Below are 13,113 nucleotides of genomic sequence, written 5' to 3'. Positions count from 1 at the left end.
AATAGTTTTAAGCATTAACAATAAATCTAATATAGTAATTTTTACGATTAAAGTGATTAATATAGGTAGCGGTCTGAGTGAATGACCTTGACGTCCGTAACATCACAGCAGGAAGTCTATCGGTCTCATCGCCATTTCCGCTATACTAAAACACAGAGCTGACTGCAACTCCGATCCTCCATTTTGAGCTAATTTATCGCCATGCCACGTAGATGTGTTGCTGGCCGGTACAGCAACACGACAGAAGGTGGATTTACGTTGCATTCATGGCCCAAGAATATTCAAACTGCAAAGATTTGGACGCGTTTTGCGAGTTCACGAACACACTGGGTGGCTACAAAGTGGTCTCTCCTCTGCTCTGCACATTTTACTGAGGCCTCGTACAAGACCTCTGATCTGTTGAGAAGCATTGGCTATAAGCCCGTATTGAAAGAGGGTGCATCATCAACAATTAAATAAAACTACAAGAAAAGTATTTATTTATTTTAAAAGGAAAGTGAGTTTAGTTGCACCAGTTTTCCCCAGAGTGTCAGCCAAGGGTTGTTGGTAAAACCCGGGACGGAACGGGACGCGACATATCGCTCGGGAAGTGACCTCCCCACGGTTGTTGCTAAAACTGGTGACATCCCGTTCCGTCCTGAGTTTTGGTAATTGTCTGAGCCGAGCAGTAATGGCGGAGTACTCAGTAATGGAGAAAGAATGGAGCAGCCGTCTTATTAATATTCTAAACTGAATATTGCAGCCATCTCACCCTTACGTGGAAGAAGCGAATGAACGGAGAACGGAACGAACAACTGAAAATCAGATTGCTTCAAAACAAATCGGCCATAAGATCGGCCTTCAAGAAGCGAGAACGCAGACAGGTAAGCTCCGCCTCTCATTTGGATTAAAAAAAAAAAACACACATCGTTTATCTGCATTTAGATTAATACCTGTAACTTGTACTGTGTGTTTCTGTTACCAGTATAAGATTATTTAATTTGCTTCAGAATGTGATTGTCTCAGTTCGTCTGATTATTTAACCTAACCCTAAATAAGTTATAACACCTATCCTGTTTTAATGAAAGTCAACCCACAATCAAATGAAATGAAATCAGTCTTAGTTGAGCAAGTTGATAACGGTATTTCTTACTTTCACCATAAATTTTTATTTATATGACTTTGGTCTATAGCTGTCAAAGGCCTCAGCCTTAAAACTGGTTATCGCTGTGACGTCACCCACTCAGGGCTGGCTGGCTCAGCTCGAATGCCAACTTTGCGGTCGATTTTAACTCTTAAAAATATTTTTTTTAATTCCCCATTTATGCAGCATACAAGAGTCAAGGATGGAGATACTATCTATTTAGAAATTTATTTAAAAATAAAAGGTTCCGCGTATATCCTTTAACCTTATTTTAAGCCACCCAAAATACAAATTACTGGCACGCATACACAATTTAAAAGCTACATACAAAAAAACAAAAAAAACATTGAGTGAAAAATGTATTCCTAACAGCTCTGTATATACATACACGGTGTAGCTGTGAACTATGAGGTAACTAGCCTCTGAAACAAACAATACCTGTTGACCAGTTGGTCAAACAGCAGGCTCTGGTTGAGGTGCTGAAAACGGCTCTTCCTCGAGCGACAGCTCCTCTTCAGCTCAACATGGCCATTCAAGCGAGCATCATCCCCATCTGTGCTGTCATCTACCCGCAGGCTTCTTCGGCCTACAAGCATGACAAAACAGCATTCATTAAGCACTGCACGTGCAAAACATTAACAAGAAACAATACACAGCACTGAGTAACTCAGTCCTGTGCGCAGATTTATCTGATTCACTCAAACAAACAGAGCACAAAGACTGACAAGTTAAAATGCTGCTCTGAGCAGGTCGTTTTACCAAGAATCCTATTTGCATTTTTGAAGCAGAAATACAAAACAAGTCAGTTGCCCCTTTTATGTAACATCACAAAAAGAAAATCTTGTCTTACCGTGTCCATTTTGCAAAGCACCAGTGGATAACCTGAAAAAAACAGCAACAAACCATATTTAAGCTACGCGACATAATTCTTTTTTCAAAATCAACTGTAATTGTGTTGTGCTTTTACATTTTCTAAATTTACAACTGTGTGTTTGATTAATTGATATTCAACCATTACTCTGAGCATGAGCACTGAATTTTTTTCCGAGTGCTGAAATTATTACTATCAGGCCCACTTTACACGGGGACGGTCTGAAACAAAAACGCAAAAGTCCGTTTTCGTTCTCGCTTTTTTCCGTGTCTACACGACCGTTTTCAAGGAGGAAATCTGTGTCTATACGGTGACGCATAAATGTGTGGAATTCAATTGGATGTGCATGCCAGGCGGCTAGGTGGCGCTGTGAAAGACCTCCGCTATGTCTGCACGCATGCGCAACGTCTTCCGTCTTGTCTGATCTGCACATCTGCGCCGCGAAAACTTTGACTACTCTGGCTATGGTAAGTAAGAAAGTAAGTAAAAAAGTAAGAGCATACTATACCCGCCTCTGTTCATTAACGGTATACTGTATGTGCAGATTCGGTATAGATGTTCGAAGGACTCCTGGACGTTTATTAAAGCTGCCAGAGCAGCTCGAAGGTCCGTTGGATCGATGTAATCAGACATGCTCTTACTTTTTTTACTTACTTTCTTACTTCCCGGGCTGGCATGTACAGTATATGACATATGTATGACGTAAACGCGTACCCGACGTGAGCAGATCCGAGCAGAGTTTCGCGTATTGGGTAGTTTAGACGGATATGCAACGGGGGCTGTTTTTAACTTATCCACTCTGGAAGGCGTTTTCAATTTTTTTCCATTTTTCAGCCTCGGAAACGCCGTCCCCGTGTAGACGAAAGGCACTTCCGATAAAATATTTAGTCGTTTTTACCCGACAGCGTCCTTGTGTAAACGGGCCCTCAGTGACGAGGATGTGGTGGGGTTTGCTAAATGTTAAATAAAACGTCTACTTCACTATCAGTGGTTGTGTTTTTCAATAATTTGTTAATGTTTTAAACCTCATTTGTGTCCATCAACCACCATACGGTACCATCCAAGTCACCGTCACAAGCTGTTTCTATGGAAACTGTGTGTATTAGAACAAGCACCAAAACATGTACCGTAACAATTCACCCAATTCATGATTCAATCCATGATACTGGGCTCAATTCAATTTTCCCACGATATTTATAAAATGAATAAAAAGCAACATTTTCCTTATCATCAGCTTAAATATTCCTTTTGTTATTTTGTTAAATATTCCTTTTGTTAAACCTTCTTTTCTTAATAACCAACAATAATTATTTACCCACATTTGTAAAGGAACATGAAACAATAAAGGAGCATGCACACACTAAATAAATAAAGCTTATAATGATTAAGTACTTCGATGATCTACTGCCTGGCCAAAAAAGCATCACCATTTGAATAAGCAAATATTTAAGAGCCTCTGACTAGGTAATGACTGCAGTGATTAATATGTTTCAGCCATGTTTTATGACAATTCTTTTAACCCTAATTGATGCAGTGAGTAGCTCAACCATCAACCATGTCAGAAGTAGGGATGTTAACCGATGACCGTTTGACCGATGGTTGACCGAATCAACGTCAACCGGTTAATTTTTTTTTGGTTGTCGGTTAAAAAAAAAAAAAATCAAATCGTTTTGAAGCTGCCGATTCTGGAGCGGAGAACCTGGAATTCTGTGTTGTAAACGCTTGGGGCATGCCATGCGGTGTAAGGACGACAGCTGACAAATCAGAAACACTCATTCAGTCATGTCCCGCCCTCCCGCCCCAGCTGAAGACAGCTGTCACTCGGCGAAAGAGAAGTGTAGACACAGGCTTTTTAGCTTACAAATTACTCCCTCATCTTATCTCATTATCTCTAGCCGCTTTATCCTGTTCTACAGGGTCGCAGGCAAGCTGAAGCCTATCCCAGCTGACTACGGGCGAAAGGCGGGGTACACCCTGGACAAGTCGCCAGGTCATCACAGGGCTGACACATAGACACAGACAACCATTCACACTCACATTCACACCTACGGTCAATTTAGAGTCACCAGTTAACCTAACCTGCATGTCTTTGGACTGTGGGGGAAACCGGAGCACCCGGAGGAAACCCACGCGGACACGGGGAGAACATGCAAACTCCGCACAGAAAGGCCCTCGCCGGCCACGGGGCTCGAACCCAGACCTTCTTGCTGTGAGGCGACAGCGCTAACCACTACACCACCGTGCCGCCCACAAATTACTATTGTTTTTTTTTTAATTATTATTAGAAGGCACATCGAGTTTAGTCCTGCCTTGGCCAGTGCATTCTGAAAGTATGTTTCAGTCTGTAGCCAACAATGCATGTGACTGCAGATCATATCTCTCCACACAAACTAAAGGCGCAGATGCCGACTTTTTCATGGCTGAATCGTGCAGATCCGATTTTTTTTTTTAGGGGGGGCGTGGGAGTGTCTGAATAATTTCATCAGAGTAAATTCTGTATTAAAATTACTAAATAAGCAAATGCCGTTACAGTCCATGAAACATAGGAAGTATGAGAAGAAAACAGTAAATCAGAAAGCTGCGCACATTTGCGCAGCTTCCGCGAAAACGTGCGCAGCTTTCTGATTTACTGTTTTCTTCTCATACTTCCTATGTTTCATGGACTGTAACGGCATTTGCTTATTTAGTAATTTTAATACAGAATTTACTCTGATGAAATTATTCAGACACTCCAACGCCCCCCCTAAAAAATAAAAAAATAAAAAAATAAATCGGATCTGCACGATTCAGCTGTGAAAAAGGCGGCATCCGCCAAAAGGCGCGCCGTTTGCATCCCTGTTTAAACTCATAGGTTCACAGACTTTAACCGGCTAATGAGGCTCGGTGGTTGGTCAAGATTTTTTTTTAGTTTTCGCCATCCCTAGTCAGAAGATGTATCCTGTGGTCATGGAGATGATGCTACTGTGTTCCAGAAGGTCAAATTATTGCCTGCATCAAGCAAAGAAAACAATTAGGAAGATTTCTGAAATAACTGGACGTGGGTTAGGAACTGTCCAGCGCATTATTAACACCTGGAAGGATAGTAGAGAACTTTGCAGAAGAAATGTGGCCAGGAAAATAAATAAATCTTGATTGACCATGACTGGAGATCTTTTAACCCTAACTGATGCAGTGAGTAGCTTCCCAGTTCTTAAACAACCATGTCAGAAGATGTATCCTGTGGTCATGGAGATGATGTTACTGTGTTCCAGAAGGTCAAATTATTGCCTGCATCAAGCAAAGAAAACAATTAGGAAGATTTCTGAAATAACTGGACGTGGGTTAGGAACTGTCAAGCGCATTATTAACATCTGGAAGGATAGTGGAGAACTTGGCAGAAGAAATGTGGCCGGGGAAAAAATAAATAAATCTTGACTAACCATGATTGGAGAGCACTTAAAATGCTCCAAGTCAAATCATAGATTTAAAAAATAATAATAATAAATAAAAATAAAAGAGGCACACTAGGGGAAGAAGGCAAACACATGAAGTGATGCACCCATCATGCAGAGTGTCCTCTGTACAAGCCTCTGGAGGCAGTATTATGGTCTGATGGGGTTGCTTCAGTTGCTCAGGTCAAGGCTCAGCAACATTATGGGGCAATAAAATCAAATCGGCTGACAAATCAACAATTACCCCATCAATAGTTTTTTACCCCCCCCATTTCCTAATGGCACAAGCATATTCCAGGACAACAATGCCAAGATCCATTTGGCACAAATTGTAAAAGAATGGTTCAGGTTGTAGGAGGAATTATTTTCAGACATGAACTGGCCACCACAGAGTCCTGACCTTAACCCCATTCAAAGTCTTTGGAATATGCTGGAGAAGACTTTACAGAAGACCCTACAGTCATCAAGACAAGATCTCAGTGAAAAAATTAATGCAACTCTGGATGGAAAAAAGTGACGCTGCATAAGATTTTCAAAACTATGCCGTGTGAATATGCACAATCAATGTTAAAGGCAGTCCAATGAAATACAAGTGTGGGATTTTTTTTTGGACCAGGTAATATCAATATTTAGTCACTGCCTTAAAGCGCAGACTGTCACAGGACAGAAAAGTCTGAAACGTTGTCTGTTCATCCAAATTTCAGCCTGTCTCAATGACCGCCAAAGGCCCAGAACAATGAGGCCGGGGTGCCGGGGGCCGCCTTAGCTGAAGGGTTTAAGATGCCTGGAGATGGCTTCTCAGCTATTTTCAAGCACATTTTTGTGATCTTCAAAGGCCAAATTACCCTCGACATTAGTTGCTAATTACGCTACAAATTGAATCTAATTTACAAGAAAATGTCAGAAGATTCAAGAAAAACATGCTTAAAGTTATAACCAAGAAAACAGTCACACACACAGGTCAGTTCCATGTCTAGAAAAAACTATGGGGGTAAGGATGTTCCAGTTGGTTATAACTTATGCCGCTTTTCCACTACCAACGCGGCTGAGTTGGGCTGAGCCGTGCTGAGTTGGGCTGAGTGGGGCTGTTGGGGTTGCATTTCGACTACAACCGCGCTGGCTGGAAGTGGGTGGACACATTGGGTGGAGTTAGCGAAAGTGGGTGGACGTCACGTGATGTCGTTAGGCAGCACAAACAGTGACATCAGTGACCTTTTAAGCGGTAGTCTCACGACCCGGATAGTAAACAATAAACATGGAGGACATGGAGTCGTTAGTGTTGCTGGTCTTGGTGCTGTGGCTTGTTGTCACCGACAACGCCAACAGATACTGGCAAGAGCGTATAGATGAGGCGAGGCGCATAAGGCTTCAGAAATTCTCGTAATTCATAATTATTATTCTTCCGGGTTTACGGTGTTTACAGATCCCAGCGTGCTCGCGGGGCGTGTGTGGGCGTGTGAGGACACTCCTCCTCACCAATCAGTGCACAGGGGAGTGTCTCCTCATGCCCCTAGCCCCACTCGGCTCGGTTTGGCTCGCTTCAGCCCCACTCCAAAACCGTGCGAGTTTAGGGTGCTAAGCAGGGCTGAAGCAAGCTGAGTCGTGCTGCTCTAAGGTAGTCGAAACGCGAGCCGTGTCGGGCTGAAGTGAGCCGAGAAAGGGTAGTGGAAAAGTGCCATTACTGGTACCCATAAACGGGTACTATAACAACACTCATGAAACATTATGTCAATGACTATGTTTATAATAAGTCTATAAGAAATTTAGCTATTAACAAAACTCTTCTTACATAGAGTTAAAATTTTGACTATGAGATTCCAAGCAACCTTGTAACAAAATGACTTAAAATGACTCAAAACTAGACATGGTGATATAATTTGGCATTCAGACTAAAATCTACTGGACTAGAACTTAGAATATAGACAAAAATAAGAACTCTTAAAATATAACTACATCCTACAAAGCATATGTTAAAATACGATAGAGGGGGAAAAAAAAACGCTTTGTTAGGGTCCAAAACCTGTAGCAGTCTATTTTCTTCTAACGTTAGTGGTATACCTACCAAGCTGTTAACATAGCGTCGCATGTTGTCATGCCAGAACGCACTCCTACTCACCGATGAGACGTGACTTATCATTCATCGAGAGCGTCCGCGATCGGCCAATCACAGGCCGCGTTACGATATAATGTATTCGCCCAGTGTAGCATTTGGAAGAAAATTTAAATTCGATTAAACCCATATCTTTACAATGTTTCATGGGCCATCCGGTTTGATGCTTCTGAAATACAGATGGACAAATGCAAAAATTACTAGTCAGTGTCCGCTGGTCTGGCCTTGTTTCCCCACAGTGAGTGGAGTGTATTTTTCATCAATAAATTGCTGCGTCGTCTTGTGACAGTGATACCAGTAATGAATCTTTTCTTTAAATACCGCATGCCACGCACTAGAAACCACTCTGCTGCATGCCTGGTGGACAGCAGTGAAACAGTGCCTTCACTTTACATCATTACTATATGGTTACGATCGAATATCAAACTTGACATGTCAAACAGCTGTCTGGCTACATCTCTCACGTCCATACACGCTGGAGCTCGAGCGCGCAGCTGCAGCTTGCCAAGTGCGGACACACTATTAGGACTAATTAGCATGCACCTGTTCCTGATTAGAGCTCAATCACAGCACATACATATAAGGACTAGCAGTAACAGACTTTGAAAAAGCCTTGCATTTTGCATCACTTTTCTGGTTTTGACCCCGTTCATGTTTTTGGACTTTGAGACCCTGTCCACACATAGCCGGGTATCTGCTAAATCGAAGATATTTTTCTACGTTTTGGCCTGTCATCCACATGAAAACACATCAAAAACGAATATTTAAAAAAACTCCGGGCAAAGTGAAGATTTTTGAAAACTCCGTGTATGCCTTTTCGTGTAGACAGAGATAACCGGAGTTTTGCGTTTTAGAACGTCACAATCTGCGCCAAAAAAATGACAACAAATCTGCCCTGACGTCAAACGTGCGACCTTTGTTTACTGCAGAAGCCAGATTAAGCATGGACAAAGAGTAATGGATCGGAGTAGTGCCTTGAAAACGTTAATTATTGTGCAGGTGCTATTTACATGTTTAATTTTATGGCCCTTTTCCACTACCCTTTTTCAGCTCACTTCAGCTCACTTCAGCCCGACACGGCTCGCGTTTCGACTACCTCAGAACAGCACGACTCAGCTCGCTTCAGCCCTACTCAGCACCCAAAACTCGCATGGTTTTGGAGTGGGGCTGAAGCGAGCCAAACCGAGCCGTAAACCCGGGATCTGTAAACACCGTAAACCCGGAAGAAGAAGAATTACGAGAATTTCTGAAGCCTTATGCGCCTCGCCTCATCTATACGCTCTCGCCAGTATCTGTTGGCGTTGTCGGTGACGACAAGCCACAGCACCAAGACCAACAACACTAACGACTCCATGTCCTCCATGTTTATTGTTTACTATCCGGGTCGTGAGACTACCGCTTAAAAGGTCACTGATGTCACTGTTTGTGCCGCCTAACGACATCACGTGACGTCCACCCACTTTCGCTAACTCCACCCAATGTGTCCACCCACTTCCAGCCAGCACGGTTCAGCGCGGTTGTAGTCGAAATGCAACCCCAACAGCTCCACTCAGCTCGACTCAGCCCAACTCAGCACGGCACGGCTCAGCCCGACTCAGCCGCGTTGGTAGTGGAAAAGCGGCATTAGAAGCCCAACTACTGACAAGATTCCCAATCAACGTTTTCTTGCGTCTTTTGAAGTTTATACTCCAAAATTGTGTTTAGAAGCAATTCTGTCTCCGAGTCTGTCCAGACGAACGAGCTTGGTGCCATGTTTTATGTTTAGGCGGAAGTGACGCCAACAGAGGGCTATTCTGATGTGATTAGGGGGTAGGATTTGGGGAAATAATGCCATCTACAGGTTTGGAATGCTTATGAATGTGACTGAAAATGCAGATCTTCGGTTATGTGTGGAAGGGATTTTTTTTCGAAGACGAGGTGGTGTGGATAAAACATTTTTATAAACGGAGGGGGGGAAAATGTTCGGTTTTAAAAATACCCGGCTACGTGTGTACATGGCCTGAGTATTATTTTATGTCGGACATCCTGTCTGCGCCTCACTCTACGACTGCCTGTTTTAAAAAAAAAAAAAAAATCACCTTTGTCTCCATTTTGGATCTGTTTGCTAGCGTGTTTTCAATAAAAATTTCCTGCACTTACATCCGTCTACCGCCCTAACATGACAGAAACGGTCAACTGTCCAACAAGCTAGTGGACTAATAAAACTGTTTTAACTAGATTTATATGAAACTGTCGTGAAAACTGTCCATAAACTGTTAGTAAATAATCCCATGTTATTTTTTTAAAAAGCAAATTAAAAATAAGTGCTGGATAAAAACCCATCTAGCTTATGTAAATAAAGCCACAAATTTCAATGTCCGGTGGTCAAGTGTTTGAGATACGTTGTCTTGCACTTATGATCGGGTTCCCTGTGGTGGTGCACATTCATCTGTAAGGTCAAAGCCATCAAAAATCAGGATGATGCATTTATCTTAAGTATGGGACTCTGCCTATATGGGTCCGTCTCAGAAACTGGGTACTGTGGGGGTACCCCACTAAATATACTCACAGTCAATAAACTATATGGTTTTGAATGGTGATGTTGGTTTTAATTTGAAATAAAACAATGAAAGAAATAATACAGATAAAACTAAATCTTTGATGTGAATACTCTTCAGAATTTGGGAAAAATTCTGCAAATTTGTGGAAAAATGGCGGCTTGATCTGGGACATGATAAACGGTTGACTACATCGCATTCCCTTAAAAAGGTTGTAGTCCACTGAAAAGTCTACAGTTATCACTAATTGTATTTTAAGTTGTAACTTTACACGCCTAAGGATTGGTGCGCTCACAGAATAATCATAACCGTAATAAAACATCATGCAAAATATTTGATCACCGCTGTAACTCCATTTTCCGCAGACCCAAAACCAATACGATCGTGTGTTTTGATCTAAACGGAAAGCCTCAGGGTCGAGGTCACTGCCTCACCAAAAGTAGTAACTTAAAATCACTACGCCATATAAAAATTGTTATAAATCTTGTTTTTTAAAAAGTTAGGTATAGAATATGTTTCTTACAGAATATGTTACGATGGTAGCTGGTCTTGCATGAATTTCTGAGCTATAAAATGAGTTTAGGGCCAATGATTTTCCACGATTGCGGAAAATGGACGGAAATTATGGAACTTTTATAGTGAAATGGATTTTTGACTGCCAAACGGAAGTTTTGGAAATAATGTTTTTTTAGTACATCTGCGCTTGTATTCATTTTTAACATTGCTTGCATGTCAAAGTGTAACTGCCGCTAACGCCCAAGCAGACATGCCTTTCCGGTCAAGGCAGCTTTGTCGGTGATTGTGATTGGCTGGCTAAGTGTGCCACAAGCCAATGAGCTGCTTGTTGACAGATGATTCGCTCCCCGCGTCGCAACCAGAATGGCGACCGCAAAAAAGAAACGAATGCTCTGGTGGCCAAGGACGCCATATGGTTGCCAGTGGCGAGTGTGGACATTGAGCGCTCCTTTTCCATGTATAAACCTCTTCTAAATGACAGAAGATTCAGTCTCACGGAGACCGACACTAAACAACTTATGATGCTCTATAATAATGGCGATATCGAGCAGCGTTTCTAGGTACTCTGAGAGCGCGCAATGATTGATCTGCAAGGAATATTCAGGACTGTCATTACAATCAAAGTTAAACTATTCTAGTCTGTTTGAGAGTGTGTTCTGTGTTTTGTTAGGAAACATTGTTTCATGAGTTTGTGGTGTACCAAAAAAGATTGCTATAGAGTAATATTTTTAAACAGTCAGTTATGAGTATTGTCATTACAGGCTCAGTAAGTATTACTGAATATTAATTTATCCCTATTAATTTATCAGTACTCTCAATATTATATTGAGATATTATATACGAGATGGGTTTTTAGTTAACGGTAATCCTAGTTTCTTGATTTATCTGTTATCAGTATGTCAAGTCAAATATTTTGAGTTTTCTCAATCTGTGATCCCACTTTAACTTTTTTTATTAATGCAATTTATCAGCCTACTGTCAGTGTAATTGTTTTATTATTTTTTTTTTTTTTCATGAATGACTTCATCATGCAAAGGACCATGTGTGTCTAGAGATGCAGTACTTTGAAACCCAAGTAAAATTATGCCAGCCAGAATTACTAAATTGGAGCCAAACAGAACAATTTTGAACTGAAATTGTGAAACGGAATTTCATTGTCCGAAACGGAAAAAGACAGATTTTGAAACGGAAAATCATTGGCTCTATGAGTTGTGGTCTATTTTCTACCGTAGCGTGTTATTTGTGTGCGGGGAAGGACACACATTAACAATTTGCATGTGTAGAATGGAATTTTCCACTCCAACAGTTACAAGTTGATCGTGCTTCCATTTGCGGTCTTTGTTAAGCGGGTGATCTGTTCGGACGTTATCACTGAAAAGGTGAGTTTTGACAGTTTTATTTTGCTTTAGTCTTGCAGTATAAGGCAACAGAATGTTTCTTTTTCATCTTACTTTCATATTTCGCAGTGTTTGCGTATTTTTGGCCAATATTTTGCAACCATGGTCAATTTAGATCGAACTTTTGATAGAATCTACGGCCAGTCATTTTGCCCCGCCCCTGCCTCGTGCTCCGTCCGGTGCGGTAGTGATGTCCCGTTGCTCGCGCGCCGCAGCAGAGACCCGCGTGACCTTCAGCCAGTACAGTCACTGTTCTTTTACCACCACCGTTATTCTCATCTTTCCGGTGTGTTCTTGATTTTTCCATTGTGTCCTATTTTGCCATATCAAAGAAATACTCGAAATGTATCATATTATTCATATTTAAGTGAATAATCAATTCAGTCATCATAACTTGGCATTTTTAACCCAAGCAATCAAAAAGAGGAAATTTATTCAATATTTTCACTCATCTGTGAAGGAGGGGCTTTAATTCTTCATGATGGAGTTATTTTATATGTAAATCAATTTTACAAAAGCATTTGAATTGTAATCAAAAAAATTTTCCGCAGTGGAGGCCGGATAAAGCAAGATACTATCTTTATTCTTATTAAACATGACAAAAGAAACATTGAGTGTTAGGTAAATAAAAAAAAAAAAAGGAAAATTAAATTTATTTATACACACACACACACACACACACTTTATATATATATATATATATATATATATATATATATATATATATATATATATATAAATGGTGAATGTATACATCATGAGTGAGTGACGCAAACGAGTGAAAATATTTTCCACACAAGAAGATAAACTTTATGCCACCATGTAATGCTCTTTACATTATATGGGGACAGCCACAAAAGAAAAATACACAAAGTTAAAATCAACAGAACTTTAATGTTGAACCGGTTCACCGTTTTGACAGTGCGTGTCCAGTCAGTGGGAAAACACTGGGAGTGACGTCATCGGAGTGAAATATCAGGAATTATTATTCATACAGGACACTTTTTCAATGGAATTAAACACGTATTCTATTCCCTTCTTGAGGGTTTCATTCATTTGGTTTGACAACATGCAATATTGTTAGCATATCACTTATCCTACAGGCATGTGAAAAAATTAGGACACCTC

The 13,113-nt window shown here is 41.0% G+C and overlaps 1 protein-coding gene across 3 annotated transcripts in view; it reads right to left on the bottom strand.

The window, feature by feature from the left end:
- Positions 1 to 13,113, bottom strand: part of atad2b (ATPase family AAA domain containing 2B) — a 299,539-nt gene that overhangs the window by 255,219 nt on the left and 31,207 nt on the right. For all 3 annotated transcript variants that reach the window (XM_060917745.1, XM_060917747.1, XM_060917746.1), the window contains exons 3-4: positions 1,974 to 2,005; positions 1,562 to 1,709 (exon numbers count right to left, since the gene is read on the bottom strand). In XM_060917745.1, the coding sequence (XP_060773728.1) occupies positions 1,562 to 1,709; positions 1,974 to 2,005 (180 nt within the window). The remainder of the gene's footprint in view (positions 1 to 1,561; positions 1,710 to 1,973; positions 2,006 to 13,113) is intronic.

The sequence above is a fragment of the Neoarius graeffei genome, chromosome 3 (genome assembly GCF_027579695.1).
Source record: "Neoarius graeffei isolate fNeoGra1 chromosome 3, fNeoGra1.pri, whole genome shotgun sequence".
Taxonomy (NCBI): Eukaryota; Metazoa; Chordata; class Actinopteri; order Siluriformes; family Ariidae; genus Neoarius; species Neoarius graeffei.
Note: the sequence above shows the minus strand (reverse complement) of the source record. Positions and strands in the feature narration are given on the sequence as shown.